Genomic DNA, 19,003 nt, shown 5'->3' on the forward strand with positions numbered 1-19,003 from the left:
CTCACTATTTTTAAGTGAAAAAGATACTAATAGAAGTCATAATGAGACCTCCTAACTAGACAGATAATCAGTTCCTTTTATGTTTTATCTAACATTCTATTATAACCCAAACCAGGTGGTATAACACTATGGTTGGCCTCATTGCATTTAAGCCATAATCTTTCAGGACTTGGCTCATTTAAGAATAATATATGTACGTATGATAGGTTCTAAGCACTTATTCAAGAAAGAAAGAGAGAGAGAGAGAGAGAGAGAGAAAGAAAGAAAGAAAGAAAAAAGAAAAGAAAAAAGAAAAGAGAAGAAAAGAAAGAGAAAGAGAGAGAGAGAAAGAAGAAAGGAAAGAATAAAAAGAAAGCACTTATTCCTTGCTATGCAATATAGACTGTCAAGATGTAGAGGGCTAGATTTTTCTCATTACTGTCATTTCCATATTTAGCAGTAAAGTATTCGCTATATATTTCCTTTCCTTCATTCAGGTGGATATACTCGGTTGCAGGGGGGTCGTTGGAGTGATAGCAGAGCTCTCAGCTGTGTAGAACGTTTTGACACCTTTAGCCAGTATTGGACCACTGTGTCTTCACTTCATCAGGCTCGATGCGGGCTGGGAGTAGCAGTTCTGGGAGGGATGGTTTACGCTATTGGAGGTAATAATGAAAATGTCTTTTTTCCCTTCTTAGTCTCTAGTTGTAATCTGGTTGCACTCTTATAAACTCATATATATTGTTAGGTACTGTGGGATATACATAGATATCATTGTGCTTAATAAATATTTAATGAATAATGAATAAATGAATGAAAAAAAAGAAACAGAAGATATTGAATGTTTCAGACCAAAGGAATACTCTGATTTATCACAAGACAGAATATTTAGGTTTGTTTTAAGGAAAGGTTGTATATAAAATACACCAAAATTTAGGTCAATGTTTGTGATAAAAACTGTTTTAATTTTGAAATTTAATTTCATATACTGGAAGCTCATTACAAATCACTTTTAATTAAACAAGTTATCTGGACAGTGCAATTTATAAAAACCAAATCAGCTAGACATTGGCATATATTTCCTGATTGAAATCACTGTGTTTTCTGAAACTATTATGAATTGTAAAATGTTTAATAAAATTAAGTAAAGGAGTTTTGACTATTGGGGGGAACTAATTACAAGAGGAAGATCTAAAGAAAAATAAATACTAACACTTTTATATCAATATTTACTTCTGGATAGTTTGTTTTTATAGCAACAAGCCTAGTTAGGTCATCTCTAACCCTTACAACTAATCTTTATGCCTTATTTCTGTGGGTTAGTCTAAAACACAAAAGGTTGTAAATTGAAAAAACCTATTTTAAAGATTAAAGTGATTAAAGATTTATTTGTTTATTATTTTAGAGAGAGAGCACTACCAGGAGGGGCAGAGGGAAAGGGACAATCTCAAGCAGACACAGTGCTTAGCCCAATGTAGGGCTTGACCTCAAAATTTTGAGATCATAGCCTGAGTGGAAACTAAGAGTTGGTTGCTTAACCGACTGGGTCACCCAGGCATCTCTTGAAAACGTTATTATTTATTACCTATGATACTGATGATACCATCGGTTTAAGGTAAGAGAGATAAAGAGAATATTTGGTTTTTACTTCTTTTTTGGAGGGAACATAATTGTCCCTTTATTTTTATTTTTATTTTTTAAGATTTTATCCATCTATTTATGAGAGACACAGAGAGAGAGGCAGAGACACAGGCAGAGGAAGAAGCAGGCTCCACGCAGGGAGCCTGATGTGGGACTTGATCCCGGGACTCCAGGATCATGCCCTGGGCCAAAGGCAGGCGCCAAACCACTGAGTCACCCAGGGATCCCCATAATTGTCCCTGTAAAACAGTTCATTAAGAGGCAGCTGGGTGGCTCAGATGGTTAAGCAGCTGACTCTTGATTTCAGTCTCATCATGATCTCAGGGTTGTGAGATCAAGCCCCATGTTGGGCTCTGCTCAGTGCAGAGTCTGCTTGTCCCTCTCCATCTGCCCCTCCCCCTTGTGCTTGCACACACTCTCTCTCACAAATTAAATAAATAATAAAATAGATTATTTATGTATGAATGTATTTATAAGTAGGCTCCACACCCGTTGTAAACTCATGACCGAGCTTCAGGGCCACATGTTCTACCAACTGAGTCAGCCAGGTGCCCAACTTTGTCTATTATTATTAATACTATCAACATTGCTATCTTAAGATATTTTATAATATATAATTTGTATTAAAATGTAGATTTGTGATAGAGAATTTTGCTGAAATTGAGGCATATGAAAAAAAATAAAAATCACCCATACTCTAATCCTGTCAGAGATAATCACAATATTTGGTTTATTTCCTTCTATATACATATCTGGGTTAATATTCTAAGTACTATTTTTAAAAATTAAGATATAATTTACATACCATAAAAATCACCATTTGAGGGGAATCCCTGGGTGCCTCAGCAGTTTAGTGCCTGCCTTTGGCCCAGGGCATGATCCTGGAGTCCCGGGATCAAGTCCCACGTTGGGCTCCCTGCATGGAGTCTGCTTCTCCCTCTGCCTGTGTCTCTGCTTCTCTCTCTCTCTCTCTCTCTCTTTCTCTGTGTCTCTCATGAATAAATCTTAAAAAAAAAAAAAATCCCCATTTAAAATATACTGTTTAGTGGTTTTATTTATTTATTTTTTTAGCATATTCACTAGTTGTACAGCCATCATTACTGTTTAATTCCAGAACATTTTTATCACTGCAAAAAGCCACTTTTATTATTTAGGAAAATTTTTATTTTATTTTATTTTATTTTATTTTATTTTATTTATTTTATTTTTTTAGGGAAATTTTTATATCAGCATAGGGAATTGTTTATGAGCTATGTTCAGTCTGGCAAGTAGGCCTTTCTAAGGACATGCATTCTCAGGCCTGCTGTGCTAATTCTTTTGGGCAGTTTTGTATATGTTCAGGATTCTAGGTCCTCATAAGGTATTATGCTGCAAATACCTTTTGCTACTCCTGTGTTTCATATTCCACTCCATCTTTTTTTCTTATGATATCTTCTGATAAACATATTTTTCATTTTAATGTAGCCAACTTCAATGGTTATGTTTTTTTTTTTTAAGATTTTATTTATTCATGAGAGACAGAGACACAGGTAGAGGGAGAAGCAGGCTCCATGCAGGGAGCCTGACGTGGGACGCGATCCCGGGACTCCAGGATCACGCTCTGGGCCAAAGGCAGGCGCTAAACTGCTGAGCCACCCAGGGATCCCTCAATGGTTAGTGTTAAAGAAATACTTCCCTACTCTAAAGTCAGGAGGATATATACTTCTATTGTTTTCTAAAATTTTAGTTTTGTCACTTATGTATGTCTGTAATCCACCAGGAATTGAGATTTTAGTTAGTATGAATAGAGAACCAGTTTCATCCTTTCCTTGTATATATAATTAATCAATTATCCCAGCATAAAAGGCTTTTGTTTCCCTACTGCTGTGTATGCAAACTGTGTCATATATCAGGTAATCCTATATGTGTGTATCTGTTTCTAGAATTTCTGTTCTGTTCAGTCTTTATATATCCTTATCTTAATTATTATACCTCTGTTTTAAGTCTGATAAACTTATCTGATAGGATAGTTTCTCTCATTATTCTTGTGTGTGACTACTTGGCTATTCTAGGCCCTATGTACTTCCATATAAATTTTAGAACCAGTTCACCAAATCTGTTTTTTTCTTTTGCCAAATCTATTTTTACAAATAATGTATAATTCCACTTATATGAGGTACCTAGAGTAGACAAAATCATAAAAGACAAACTATAATGATGGTTGGCTGGAGAAGGGGGGAGATAGGGGAGTTATTGTTTGAATCTGTGTAGTGTTTCAGTTTTACAAGATGTAAAGAGTTTTGGGGATGGATAGTGGTGATGGTTGCACAAAACTGTGAACATGTTTAACATTACTGAACTCTACATTTAAAAATGGTTAAGATGGGGTGCCTGGGTGGCTCAGTCAGTTAAGTGTCTGCCTTTGGCTCAGGTCATGATCTTAGGGTCCAGGGGTTGAGCCACTCATCAGGCTCCTTGCTCAGCTGGGAATCTGCTTTTCCTTCTCCCTCTGCCCCTCCCTCTGCTCATGTGCTTGCACATGTGTGTGCGTGCTCTTTCTCTCCCCCCCCCCCACTGTCTCTTTCAAATAAAATCTTTTTAAAAAAATTTTATTCATTTATTCAGGAGAGACACACACACAGAGAGAGAGAGAGAGAGAGAGAGAGAAGGTAGAGACACAGGCAGAGGGAGAAGCAGGCTCCATGCAGGGAGCCTGACGTGGGACGCGATCCCGGGACTCCAGGATCACACCCAGGCCGAAGGCAGTGCTAAACCGCTGAGCCACCCAGGCTGCCCTCAAATAAAATCTTTTAAAAAATGGTTAAGATGGTAAATTTTATGTTACTTGTATTTTATCACAATAAAAAAATATGTTTCAAGTTGAGATTACATTAAATCTGTAAATCAGTTTGGGGATAATCATCTTTACATTGACTCTTCTAATTCATGAACATCATATATCTCTTTATTTGCTTACATATTCCTTAATTTAAAATTATATCTAAATGAAGTTTATAAATTTTATCTGCCAGAGGTCTTGTACAATCTGATTAGTTTTATTTCTAGGTATAGTATATTTTAAAATTCTATTTTAGCTTTGCGCAGTGGCAGTATCGTAGCCAATGAGGTTTATCCGAGGCGCGATTATTGCTAATTGAAAACTTAAAATTCTATTTTAAGTGGTACCTTTTTAGAAATTTTTCTTTTTTTTTTTTTTAAGATTTTATTTATTTATTCATGAGAAATACAGAGAGGAGAGAGAGAGGCAGAGACACAGGCAGAGGGAGAAGCAGGCTCCATGCAGGGAGCCAGGTGTGGGACTCAATCCCAGGTCTCCAGGATCAGGCCCTCGGCTGAAGGCAGCACTAAACCACTGAGCCACCCGGGCTGCCTCTATTTTCTCTTTTTTGCTAGATAAGGATTGCATTAAAATTCACATTATACCAGAGCCAGGTATCCAAACTAAATACATGAAAAAATATAAAAGTTTTAAAGTACAAATTTTATCCTCAAAACTTACATGGATTATTTGGGTGGTAGAATTAGAAATAGATAATAGGAAAACTATGCCTTGCTTCATTAAGTGGGCTTTAATAAATGACAATGCTATTGATTCATAATAACACTGAGCAAATTAATTTTAATGAATAGTATAAAATCAGACATTAAGGAGTGAATTTCTTTTTTTTTTTTTTAATTTTATTTATTTATTCATGAGAGAGACAGAGAGAGGCAGAGAGACACAGGCAGAGGGAGAAGCAGGCTCCACTCAGGGAGCCCGATGTGGGACCCGATCCCGGGTCTGCAGGATCACGCCCTGGACTGAAGGCGGCACTTAAACCGCTGAGCCACCAGGGCTGCCCAAGGAGTGAATTTCTGATATCATGGAATGCTACTAAATATTGTATTATGGTTCTAGGCTATTAGCATTACTAAACCTTCTGATATATCTCTTTTATTTAACTTAGGTGAAAAGGATTCAATGATTTTTGACTGTACCGAATGCTATGATCCAGTTACTAAACAGTGGACAACTGTAGCTTCAATGAATCACCCCCGCTGTGGCTTGGGAGTGTGTGTGTGTTATGGGGCTATCTATGCTTTGGGTAATTATGCTTTGCAGTTTAAGGATGTCTAATATTATTTAAGTTCTTAGATTCTAATTACTTTAGGCATTTTTCTTCCCTCCCATAAGCAACTTAATGTCTTTTCAGCTTTATAATTTGTTTTTTAAATCATCACTCCTAGTTTCTTTTTTTTTTTTTTTAAGATTTTATTTATTTATTCATAGAGACGCAGAGAGAGAGAGAGGCAGAGACACAGGCAGAGGGAGAAGCAGGCACCATGCAGAGAGCCTGATGTGGGACCCGATCCAGGGTCTCCAGGATCACTCCCTGGGCTGCAGGCAGCGCTAAACTGCTGCGCCACCAGGGCTGCCCAGCTTTATAATTTTTAAAAAATATATTTTATTTATTTATTTGACAGAGTGCAAAAGCAGAGGGAGTGGCAGGCAAAGGGAGAGGGAGAAACAGGCTCCGCACAGATCAGGGAGTCTCTGATGAGGGGCTCAATCCCAGGACCCTGGGATCATGACTTAAGTCAAAGGCAGATGCTTAACTGACTGAGCCACTCAGGCGCCCCTAAATTTTTATTTTCAAAATTGAATTACTTGGGGAATATTGTCAAGTATGGAGTTCTTAGGAGATGGAGGTAAAGTGTAGATAACATGTCGAGTGAAGCACTTTAACTAGTTAAATCCCATGATAAAGATAACCATTCTGAATATGCAGAAGTTGTTTCAAAAGATAGTTTTGCAAAATACCTTATTTCCTAAGCAATAGGAGCTTTAGGTTTTATTTTGTTTATTTTTTAAATCTCTGATGAAAACGAGGCAGAGAGTTAAGATCTAAGTTTTATAGTCAGATTCTAACTTTCTGATCTTAGACAAATAACCTCTCTGGTCCATGTGATAATCATTTACAATATAAAGTTGCTAGATTAGATGTTTTCTAAGGTATTTTTCATAGATAAGACTCTTTATCCAGAAATGACATTTTTCTATTTGGTTACAGGTGGATGGGTTGGAGCTGAGATAGGGAACACCATTGAACGATATGATCCTGATGAAAATAAGTGGGAAGTAGTTGGCAACATGGCTCTGTCGCGCTACTACTTTGGGTGTTGTGAAATGCAAGGTAATTGTTTTCTAAAAAATTTTTCCTGAAAATTTGTTTTATTTATTTATTTTTGGGGGCAGGGAGAGGGAGAGGAGAGAGAGAATCCGAAGCAGGCACCATGTTCATTGCAGAGCCCAATGCAGAGCTCAGTCTTAGCAACTCTGAGATCATAACCTGGGCTGAAATCAAGAGTCAAATATTTAACTGACTGAGCCACCCTGCTCCCTCTTTTACTTTCCTTGTAAAAATATTTTTTTTTAAAAAACTAAGCTTGAGGTTTTATTTTCATAAACCTTTATGTCTGTTCGTATTGAATGATTGGCACTAACAGTATAGAAGTATTGCATTATATATATAGATAGATAGATTTAGATTTCATTCATTCATTCATTCGAGACACAGAAAGAGAGAGGTAGAGACATAGGCAAAGGGAGAAGCAGGCTCCATGCAGAGAACCCAATGTAGGACTCAATCCTGGTATTCCAGGATCACACCCTGAGCTGAAGGCAGATGGGCCTTAACTGCTGGGCCACCCAGGAGTCCTGCTTTTAATATTTTATGTTTTAACCTCTTATATCTTTACTTCTGTATTGCCAAAATAATAGTTTTTTCCCCAAAATAAACAAAGCTAGATTTAAAAATTACACAAATACCTGACTAACAAAATAAGCATTTGAACTTTCGTCCATCTATGTCACTTTCTCTCCCATACAGTCTTTAGTAAGTATTTCTAAGTAGGAAGAGGATATAAAAAACAATCTTCAGGGGCACCTGGGTGGCTCAGTAGGTTAAGTGTCTGCCTTTGGTTTGGGTTGTAATCCCAGAATTCTGGGATTGAGCCTGGTATCTGGCTCCCTGCCAAGTGGAGAATCTATTTTTCCCTCTGTCCCTCTGCCCCTCCCCCCTGCTCATGCTCTTTCTCCTTCCTTCAAATAAAATCTTTTTGTTTTCTCAAATAAAATCTCAAAAACAAACAAAAAACAATCTTCACTGTCTCTTCTTTTGGAATTTTCAGTGTTTTCTTCTTTTGCTTTTTTTAAGATTTTATTTATTTATTCACGAGAGACACAATGAGAGAGAGACAGAGACATAGGCAGAGGGAGGAGAAGCAGGCTCCATGAAGAGAGCCCGATGTGGGATCCAATCCCGGGACTCCAGGATCACACCGGAGCCAAAGGCAGACACTCAACCCCTGAGCCACCCAGGTCCCTCTACTAGCATTTACATGTTCAAATTACATGGGACAGACTGTATTCTATTATGTTATATTATAGTGGTTTTTTTTTTTTTTTTAAGATTTTATTTATTCATGAGAGACACACAGAGAGAGGCCGAGGGAAAAGCAGGCTCGGTGCCGGGAACCTGATGCAGAACTCGATCCCGGGACTCCAGGATCACACCCTAGGCTGAAGGCAGGCGCTAAACCGCTGAGCCACCCGGGCTGCCCTATGCCTATTATAGTGTTCTTTAATTGTTTTGTATTCATTATTTTTATCTTCCCATATAAATTAGGTGTTCTGAGACTCAGTTTTCATCATGGGGGTGAGGGGCAGTTTCCCACCTACTAACAACAAGCAGTTCTCAGAACACCAACTGGGTGTTGGAGAATTCAACTCAATTCTAATACTACATACCCATGTCTGGAATAGCATCAAATTCCACGGGTTGAAGCTCAGTTTTATAAGACATTGATCCTCCCCAGTCTGTTTCTTGGGCTGCTTTTTTTTTTTTTTTTTTTAAGATTTTATTTATTTATTAATGAGAGACACACAGAGAGAGGCACAGACACAGGCAGACGGATAAGCAGTCTCCATACAGGGAGCCCAATGTGGGACTCGATCATGGGTCCCCAGGACCACACCCTAGGCCAAAGGCAGCACTAATTGGCTGAGCCACCCGGGCTGCCCATTACCTGTGCTTCTGATTGGCTATAAATCAGAGTTCCAATGGTCCCTCCTCTTCATGTTCAATTAATTTGCTAGGGTAGGTCACAAAACTCAGAGAAAATGTTACTACTAAAAGGATATAACTCAGGAACAACTAGATGGAAGAGATGCAAAGTCAAGTTATGGGAAAGGGGTGCAGAGCTTTCAAGCCTTCTCCACATGCGCTACGGTCCCCACATCTCCACGTGTTCACCAACCCAGAAGTTCTCCAAACCCTGTCCTTTTGGATTTTTATGGAGGCTTCATTACATAGGCATTAAAATCATTGGTCATTGGTAATTGATCCAACCTCTAGGTCTTCTCTTCCCAGAGGTCAGGGATTGAGACTGAAAGTTCCCAATGCTCAAATCCTAAATTTGGCTCCTTTGGCTAGCAGCCCTCATCCTTAAGTGCTTTCCAAAAGTTAGCTCGTTAACAAGACACCCTTATCATTCTCAACACTTTGGAAATTCCTAGGGTCTGGGGTTGCTGTGAGCAAGGGATTGTGGATGAAAACCAAATGTAGATGAGAAATATGTATTTTGGTCATCTGAATGACCAAATATGTATTCTTTTTTTTAAGTAATTTTATTTTTTAAAGATTTTATTTATTTGAGAGAGAGGGAGAGAGAGAGAACTAGCAGGGGGAGGGCCAGTGGGAGAGAGAAGGAGACTCTCCACTGAGCAGAGAGCCCAATGCAGGGCTACATCCCTGAGATAACCCAGATGCTTAACTGGGCCACCCAGGTGCCCCCCAAATATGTATTTCTTACAAATTACAGTATTGAGCTTTCTAGAATCATAGAGCTAGAGAGGCATTTTGGAGATTATCTTTTATTTTTTTTTATTTTTATTTTTTTTATAAATTTTTATTTATTTATGATAGTCACACAGAGAGAGGGAGAGAGAGGCAGAGACACAGGCAGAGGGAGAAGCAGGCTCCATGCACCGGGAGCCCGACGTGGGATTCGATCCCGGGTCTCCAGGATCGCGCCCTGGGCCAAAGGCAGGCGCTAAACCGCTGCGCCACCCAGGGATCCCGCATTTTGGAGATTATCTATTTCTCCTTTGTTTATAGATAAGCAAGCTGAAGATCAGGCAGGTTGTGAATTGTCTTTTCTCATAGCTGATTACTGGCAAAGCTGGAGCTGGAACCCAAGTTCACTGACATTTAGCTCACATTTCTTTCTTTCTTTCTTTTTTTTTTTTTTAAGAATTTATTTATTTATTCATAGAGACATAGAGAGAAAGATAGGCAGAGACACAGGCAGAGGGAGAAACAGGCTCCTCACAGGGAGCCCGACACGGGACTTGATCCCCGTTCTCCAGGATCACACCTCGGGCTGCAGGCGGCGCTAGACCGCTGTGCCACCAGGGCTACCCAAGCTCACATTTCTTAAAATGCCATTCTTTATAACTTAACAGGTTCTCACTTTAGAATATAAGAAACAATGCTGCCATTTGAAAATAATTGTAGGGCAGCCTGTGGGCTTAGCGGTTTAGTGCAGCCTTCGACTCAGTGCGGGATCCTGGAGACCCGCTAACCGCTGCGCCACCGGGGCTGCCCTAAATAAAATCTTAAAAATAAAAAAAGAACCATTAGTCTCAAATTAATTAATTAATTAATTAATTTATTAATTTATTTATTTATTTATTTATTTATTTATTTATTATCTATCTATCAAATCAAATTTAATAAGAAACTCAGGGCAGCCCCAGTGGCCCAGTGGTTTAGCACCGCCTTCTGCCTGAGGTGTGATCCTGGAGACCCAGGATCGAGTCCCACGTCGGGCTCCTTGCACAGTCCCACGTCCTGCTTCTCCCTCTGCCTGTGTCTGTCTGTCTGTCTGTCTGTCTCTGTCATGGATAAATAAATAAAAATCTTAAAAAAAATAATAAGGAACTCACTGTGTGGGATGCCTGGGTGGCTCAGTCTCTGCCTTGGGCTCAGGGCGGGATCCCAGAGTCTGGGAACGAGTCTTGCATCAGACTTCCTGCATGGAGACTGCTTCTCCCTCTGCCTGTGTCTCTGCCTCTCTCTCTGTGTCTCTCATAATAAATGAATAAAATATTTAAAAAAGAAATAAACTCACTGTTAATTATGTTCTATTGTATTCTAGTGATTAATCCTGAATACCTTAACCTAGCTATATAACTATTCTAATTTGAATTCAATTCTCTATATCCGTCTGAGCAACAGGTAGGCTGTCACCAAACAAGGCCATATCGTTCCCAGTTTAAGTGCATGGCGTTTTTTAGGGGAAAAAAAAATCCCTCTCCCTTTCCTATTTTACCTTATGGTGCAGTGGTTCTGGAACTTGAGCTCATCAAGCAGACAGTAAGATGGGAAAACCTTGTCTGACTATTTTGTTACGGCATTGTAAGTTCTTTGAAAAATAAATGCTGCTAAATTTTTTTTTTAAGATTTATTTATTTTAGAGAGCACGTTCATGTGGGTTGAGGGGGGCAGGAGGAGAGGGAGAGAATCTTAAACTGACTCCACAGTGAACATGGAGCACAACAACACACAGATCTCAGTGTCCTGAACATGAGACCATGACGTGAATCCAAATCAAGAGTCTGACACTTAACCAACTGAGCTACCAGGTACCCTTTAAATGCCACTTTAGGGGTACCTGGGTGGCTCAGATGCCTTGGGCAGGTTGTGATCCCGGGGTCCTGGGATTGAGACCCCCATCAGACTCCCTTTAGGGAGCCTACATCTCCCTCTACCTATGTCTCTGCCTCTCTCTGTCTTTCATGAATAAATAAATAAAATCTTTAAATGCCACTTTATACCTCTAATTCTTTGTAACATGCTTAAGTGTGAGATAATATATGAGACAGAAGTCCGTTTTCTCTTTTCAAAGGATAACGAGCAGTACATTGAATATGGCATCAGCATAGCAGACATATATATATATTTAAGATTTTATTTATTTATTCATGAGAGACACAGAGAGAGTGAGGCAGAGACACAGCAGAGGGAGAAGCAGGCTCCATGCAGGGAGCCCGTTGTGGGACTCGATCCGGGGACTCCAGGATCACACCCTGAGCCAAAGACAGAGGCCCAACCGCTGAGCCACCCAGGTGTCCCTAACATAGCAGCCATAAATCACAACTATTACTCTTTATAACTGTTTATATTCTATTTTCTGTAGCATCTGAGTAAAATTATTCTGTTTCCAGGTTTAATTTACGTAATTGGGGGCATCAGCAATGAAGGAATAGAGCTTCGTTCTTTTGAAGTGTATGATCCACTTTCTAAGCGTTGGTCTCCACTTCCTCCAATGGGAACCAGGAGAGCATACCTTGGTGTAGCTGCACTCAATGACTGTATATATTCTGTTGGAGGGTGGAATGAGACACAAGATGCTCTTCATACTGTAGAAAAATATTCCTTCGAAGAGGTAGGTTGAATGATTTCAAATGCTTAATATCCTATTATTCTTATAATGTCTATAAGATCTGTGGTGATATGCATTCTTTTATTCATGATATTGATCATTTGTAGTTTTTTTTCTCCTTTTTTCTTTTCAAAGAACCAACTTTGATGTCATTTTTTCCAATTGATTGCCCATCTTCTGTTTCATTGATTTCTGTTTCTTTTTTTTACTTCTATTTGTTTAATCTGCACTTTTTTCTAAATTCTTTTAGAAGCTTGAATGATTGATTTTAGACCTTTTTTATAATGTAAATGTTTAAAACTATAAATTATTTTCAAGCACTGCTTTAAAGTGTATCCCTCACGTTTTGATATGTTATATTTGATTGATTGATTGTTGTATTTTAATTAACATTTATCTTGAGGGATCCCTGGTTGGCTCAGTGGTTTAGTGCCTGCCTTCGGCTCAGGGCATGATCCTGGAGACCCAGGATCGAGTCCCACGTCAGGCTCCCTGCATGGAGCCTGCTTCTCCCTCTGCCTGTGTCTCTGCCTCTCTCTCTCTCTCTCTCTCTCTCATGAATAAATAAATAAAATCTTAAAAAAAAAAGTTAAAAAAAAAAACATTTATCTTGAAATAGCTTCTAACTTCCCTGGTAATTTCCTTTTTAACCAGTAGGTTATTAGGGATCCCTGGGTGGCGCAGCGGTTTGGTTTGGCGCCTGCCTCGAATCCCATGTCGGGCTCCCGGTGCATGGAGCCTGCTTCTCCCTCTGCCTATGTCTCTGCCTCTCTCTCTCACTGTGTGCCTATCATAAAAAAATTAAAAAATTAAAAAAAGGAAAATTAACCAGTAAGTTATTAGAAATATGTTACTTAATTTCCAAATATTTGGGGATTTTTCTAGTTCATTGTGTTACTCATTTCTGATTTAATTCCATTGTGACCAGAGAGCATACTTTGTATGATTTTTGCCTTGATAAATGTGTCATGTCTCCCTGAAAGGAATTTGTATTGTTTTTTTTTTTTTTTTTTTTTTTTAAGATTGTATTTATTTATTCATGAGAGACACACAGAAAGAGAGAGAGGCACAGACACAGGCAGAGGCAGAGGGAGAAGCAGGGTCCATTACATTCAGGGAGCCTGATGTGGGACTCGATCCCAGGACTCCAAGATCACACCCTGGGCCAAAGGCAGGCACTAAACCGCTGAGCCACCAGGGTTCCTGAAAGCTCAGTTTCAAAAGATTGCCTCTCATTTACACACCAGTTTCAAGTAGTGGGGCCTTAGGTTAACCACTGAGTTGTTTACACTTGTCTGACTTGGCTACAGATTGGGGGTTCCCATAATCCTTTCCTTAGGTTTAATAATTTGCTCTAATGGCTTACAGCACTCAGGGAAACACTGTATGTACTATTACTGATCTATTATAAAGGATACAAATGGATAGCCAGATAAAGAGGTATGTAGGGCAAGGTCCAGAAGAGGCTTGAGTGTAGGAGTCTCTGTAGAATTTGGGGTGTGACACCCTCCAGTCTCTGTAGAATTTGGGGTGTGACATCCCTATATGGATGTGTTATTCACCAACCTGGAAGCTTTCTGAACACTGTAGTGTAGAGGTCTTTATAGAGGCTTCATCATATAGGCATAATTGATTATTAATTCAGCCCCTAGTCCCTCTCCCTTCCCCACATAATAGGGGGTTAGGGCTAAACATTCCAAGCATCTAATTCTGGCTTGGTCTTTCTTGTAATCAGGCTTCATTCTGAAGCTATTTAAGAAGTCTACCAAGAGTTGCCTCATTAGGAGAAAAGACACTTCTATCACCCAGGGAATTCCCAGAGATTTAGGAGTTCTGTGTCAGAAACTGGGGCCAGAGGCCAAATATATGTTTCTTTTTATGTCATATCGTCCTATGACTTGTTCTTTGCTTGTTCTCATGGAGTTTCACTTTATGCATTGCACAGATTAGTGGTATTCAGCTAAAATCACAAGGGGACCTCTGACAGTCTTGTTTGCAAATCTTAGCTGCTTCAACCTCTTTAACCTCTGATCTCTGTGTCCTAAATCAGATTACTGTCATGCTGTGCTTGGGAATCCCCTTCCTGTACTATTGTTCAGAAAGCCCCACCAGACAGAAAGCCTGGAAGACCATGAACACGTGGAGATGTGGGGACCGTAGCGCATGTGGAGAAGGCTTGAAAGCTCTGTACCCCTTTCCCATAACTTGACTTTGCATCTCTTCCATCTAGTTGTTCCTGAGTTATATCCTTTTAGTAGTAACATTTTCTCTGAGTTTTGTGACCTACCCTAGCAAATTAATTGAACATGAAGAGGAGGGACCATTGGAACTCTGATTTATAGCCAATCAGAAGCACAGGTAATGGGCAGCCCGGGTGGCTCAGCCAATTAGTGCTGCCTTTGGCCTAGGGTGTGGTCCTGGGGACCCATGATCGAGTCCCACATTGGGCTCCCTGTATGGAGACTGCTTATCCGTCTGCCTGTGTCTGTGCCTCTCTCTGTGTGTCTCTCATTAATAAATAAATAAAATCTTAAAAAAAAAAAAAAGCAGCCCAAGAAACAGACTGGGGAGGATCAATGTCTTGTAAAACTGAGTTTCAACCCGTGGAATTTGATGCTATTCCAGATATGGGTACGTAGTGTTAGAATTGAGTTGACTTCTCCAACACCCAGTTGGTGTTCTGAGAACTGCTTGTTGTTAGTAGGTGGGAAACTGCCCCTCACCCCCATGATGAAAACTGAGTCTCAGAACACCTAATTTATATGGGAAGATAAAAATAATGAATACAAAACAATTAAAGAACACTATAATAGGTATAGGGCAGCCCGGGTGGCTCAGCAGTTTAGCGCCTGCCTTCAGCCCAGGGTGTGATCCTGGAGTCCCGGGATCGAGTTCTACATCAGGTTCCCAGCACCGAGCCTGCTTTTCCCTCAGCCTCTCTCTCTCTCTCTCTGTCTCTGTCTCTCATGAATAAATAAAATCTTAAAAAAAAACAAAACACTATAACATAATAGAATACAGTCTGTCCCATGTAATTTGAACATGTAAATGCTAGTAGAGGGACCTGGGTGGCTCAGGGGTTGAGTGTCTGCCTTTGGCTCTGATGTGATCCTGGATCACACCCCAGGCGGCAGGTGGCACTAAACCGCTGCGCCACAGGGGCTGCCCCCCCCCAAATTTTTAAAAAATATTTATTTATTTGAGGGGGCATGTGGGTGACTCAGTTGGTTGGGCAGCTGCCTTTGACTCAGGTCATGCATGATCTCAGGGTCCTGCGGTGGAGCACCAAGTCAGGTCTCTGCTCAGTGGAGAGCCTGTTTCTCCCTCTCTTTCTGCCCTTCCCCCTGCTTTGCTCTCACTTAGGCTCTCTCTCTCTCTCAAATAAATGACATATTTTTTTTAAATTTATTTTTAAGTAGTCTCTACACCCAACATGGGACTTGAACTTACAACCCCAAGATTAAGAGTCATGTGTTCTTCTGACTGAGCCAGCCAAGCTTCCCATCAGCTTCAGTTTTTACCAAGAAGCTAGCTTGGTTTTAATAGGGATTACATTGAATCAGAGATCATTATGGGAGTATTGCTATCCTAACAATATTAGGACTTTTCATCTTCAACATTGAATGTCTTTCTATTTATTTAGTCTTCTTCAATTCATTTCAACAGTATTTTATAATTTTAAGTTACTTGCACTCTATTGGTTAATTTATTCCTAAATATTTTATTCCTTATGATATTTATAAATTGTTTTCTTAATTTCATGTTCAGATTTTTCATTGCTAGTGCATAGAAATTCGATTGATTTTTGTCTATCTTAATCCTGAAACCTTACAGTACTCATACTCTGATAATTGTGTGTGTATGTGTGTGTGTGTGTATTCCTCAGGATTTTCTATATATAAAATCATATCTTCTATAAATAGAGATCATTTGGGACATCTGGGTGGCTCAGCGGTTAAGCGTCTGCCTTCAGCTCAGGTCGTGATCCTGGAGTCCTGGGATCAAGTCCCACATGGGGCTTCCTGTTTGGAGCCTGCTTCTCCTCCCTCTGCCTATGTCTCTGCCTCTCTCTCTCTCTCTTCCTGCACCCCCCACCCCCCGTGTCTCTCATGAATGAATAAATAATAAATAAATAAGATCTTTTAAAAAAAAGAGATCATTTTACTTTTTCTGTTCCAGTCTCAAAGTCTTTTATTTCGTTTTCTTTCCTTTTTTTTTTTTTTTTTTTTAAGATTTCATTTATTCATTCATGAGAGAGACAGAGAGAGAGGCAGAGGGAGAGAAGCAGGCTCCATGCAGGGAGCTCGATGGGGGACTCGATCCCAGATCTCCAGGATGACACCCTGGGCTGAAGGCAGATGCCCAACCCCGGAGCCACCCAGGCATCCCTCATTTTCTTTCCCAATTGCCCTGGTTAAAACCTCCATTACAGTGTTGAATAGAAGGGACAAGAGTGGCATTGTCTTATTGTAAAGCATGATTTTGATTCTTATTTCTTACAAATTTCAAACTTGGGTGGTAGTTCAAATTCCTTTTACCGGGCATCCCAGGTGGCTCAGCGGTTTGGTGCTGCCTTCAGCCTTGGGCTTGATCATGGAGATCCGGGATTGAGTTCCACGTTGGGCTCCCTGCATGGGGCCTGCTTCTCCCTCTGCCTGTGTCTATGTCTCTCTCTCTCTCTGTGTGTGTCTCTCATGAATAAATAAATAAAATCTTTGAAAAAAAAAGATACAGCTTATCTTTAAAAAAAATACAAATTCCTTTTACCTTCTATGTGATCTTATTTGGGAATTTAGAAAATGAACTCTCTGAGGGCACTTTCTATTGCTAATTTTTCTATACTGCTGGAAACAAACATTTTTATTTCAAAGTATGTGCTAATCACTAATGAGTTACCTTGGTTTTTCCATACATAAATCTAAAATGGTATTGTTATTTACAGTCTACTGAAGTCTTATAGATCCAAATCTTAATGATAATGTAAAACATGTATCTGGTCAGGAGAAAGTTACTCAAGAGAAAAGGCAAACTATAGTTCTAATACACTGATAAAAATGAAAGGTAAACATTGTGGGATGAGCTCCTTTATTTTTGTCAAGAGCCATTTCTGTAGGGGAGCAAAGGTTAGATCTCCCTAATGATAAACATAACTCCAATATCCTAATCGACTTTATTTATTTGAGAGAAAGAGAGCAGGACCTGAGCCAAAGGCAGACGCCTAATGGACTGAGCCACCCAGGTTCCCCAATTTTTCTGAATATCCCTTTTAAAATATGAGTATTTTGGGGGGTGCTGGGTGGCTCAGTTGGTTAAGTGTCTGACTCTTGCTTTTGGCTCAGGACATGATTTTAGGGTTGTGAGGTCAAGCCATGTGTTGGGCACTGCACTGGGTATGGAGCCTGCTTAGGATTCTTTCTCTCTCCTCCCTATTCCTCCCCACCACCACCACCCCGACTCACGTGCTCTCTCTCCAGATAAATACATAAAATGCAAGTATTCATTTCAACTGTGAATGATGTGCCACCTCAGTGATGTATTCTGTAATTTTAGATGATTTAATAGTCTTCAATTTTTAATAAAGATCCTTCAATTTCAAAGGATTGTCTCTAGTTTTAGTATCTCTGATTTTCATTTAAATTCAGATCAGCAAACATTCATTGACTGTCTGTAATGTGCTAGTGCTATGCTGGGTCCTGGGATGTGAAGCTCATTAAGTTCCTGTCCTCAAAAAGTTCACTTTCAGGGGTGCCTGGGTGGCTCAGTTGGTTTAGCATCTGCCTTCAGTCAGGTCATGATTCTGAGGTCCTAGGATTGAGCCCCACATTAGGGCTTTGAAATAAGTAAAATATATATTTTTTAAAGTTAGCTTTTTAGCATTGATGAATAATCAGTGTTCACCCTTTATGTTTCTGTAAACTCTATTCATCATATGCTTTATTTCCAGACTCTTATTTTACCTGGCAACTTGCTCTCTTCTCTCTTGATTATTTCTCAGGACTTTTATTAGCTTTCCTGTTTTCTGGGTATAGATATTTTCTCTAGAGAAGGACATTATGAGTAATTTTGGTTATAGCAGCTTATTGAAATTTCTTCAGGGAATAGTGTGTACCAGGAGTTAGTAAACCTTTTGTTAGACAGTTAGGGATGTTGGGTGGCTCAGTCAGTTAAGCAACTGACTCTTGGTTTCAGCTCAGGTCATGATCTCAGGGTCATGAGATTGAGCCTCACATCAGGCTTCATGCTCAGCTCCAACTCTGCTTAAGATTCTTTCCCCCTCCCTCTCTCCCCCTCTCTGTTCCTCCTCCTATGTATGCATGCTCTCTCATAAATAAATAAATAAACAAATAAATAAATAAATAAATAAATAAGATAAAATCTTTAAAAAGAGAGAGAGAGACAGATAGTGGATATTTTAGGCCTGCAGGCTACATAAAATTTCTTCTTTTGGCATATTCTTGGTTTTTTATTTTTTACTTTTCAATTAATTAATTTTTATTTTTATTAAGTTTTTTAAAATTTTAGTAAGTTTTTAATTTTAATATTTTAATTACAGTATTAACATACAGTGCTGTTAGTTTCAGGTGTACAATATAGTGATTCACCAATTCTATTCATTACATGGTACTCTTCATGTTAAGTGCATTCTTGAATCCCCATCAACTATTTCACCCATCCTCCATCCCACCTCCTTTCTGGTAACCATCAGTTTGTTCTCTATAGTTAAGAGTCTGTTTCTTGGTTTGTCTCTAGTTTTTTTTAATTCATTTTCTTGTTTTATTTCTTTTCCTTTTTTTTTTTTTAAGATTTTATTTATTTATTCATGAGAGACACAGATAGAGGGAGAAAGGCAGAGATACAGGCAGAGGGAGAAGCAGGCTCCATGCAGGGAGCCCGA

At 39.3% G+C, this 19,003-nt stretch overlaps 1 protein-coding gene and 1 pseudogene across 8 annotated transcripts in view; both read left to right on the forward strand.

Annotated features, from left to right (window-relative positions):
- The window catches only part of LOC112642569 (intracisternal A particle-promoted polypeptide), a 47,763-nt gene that overhangs the window by 17,325 nt on the left and 11,435 nt on the right, over positions 1-19,003 (forward strand). For 5 of the 8 annotated variants that reach the window (XM_049094443.1, XM_049094446.1, XM_025420260.3 and 2 more), the window contains 4 exons: positions 477-644; positions 5,568-5,705; positions 6,672-6,794; positions 11,891-12,111. In XM_049094443.1, the coding sequence (XP_048950400.1) occupies positions 477-644; positions 5,568-5,705; positions 6,672-6,794; positions 11,891-12,111 (650 nt within the window). The remainder of the gene's footprint in view (positions 1-476; positions 645-5,567; positions 5,706-6,671; positions 6,795-11,890; positions 12,112-19,003) is intronic. The other 3 variants (XM_049094445.1, XM_035698915.2, XM_025420263.3) reach the window with 2 other exon arrangements.
- Positions 4,693-4,818, forward strand: LOC112642687 (U4 spliceosomal RNA; annotated as a pseudogene).

Source organism: Canis lupus, chromosome 15, assembly GCF_003254725.2.
Source record: "Canis lupus dingo isolate Sandy chromosome 15, ASM325472v2, whole genome shotgun sequence".
In the NCBI taxonomy this organism is placed as follows: Eukaryota; Metazoa; Chordata; class Mammalia; order Carnivora; family Canidae; genus Canis; species Canis lupus.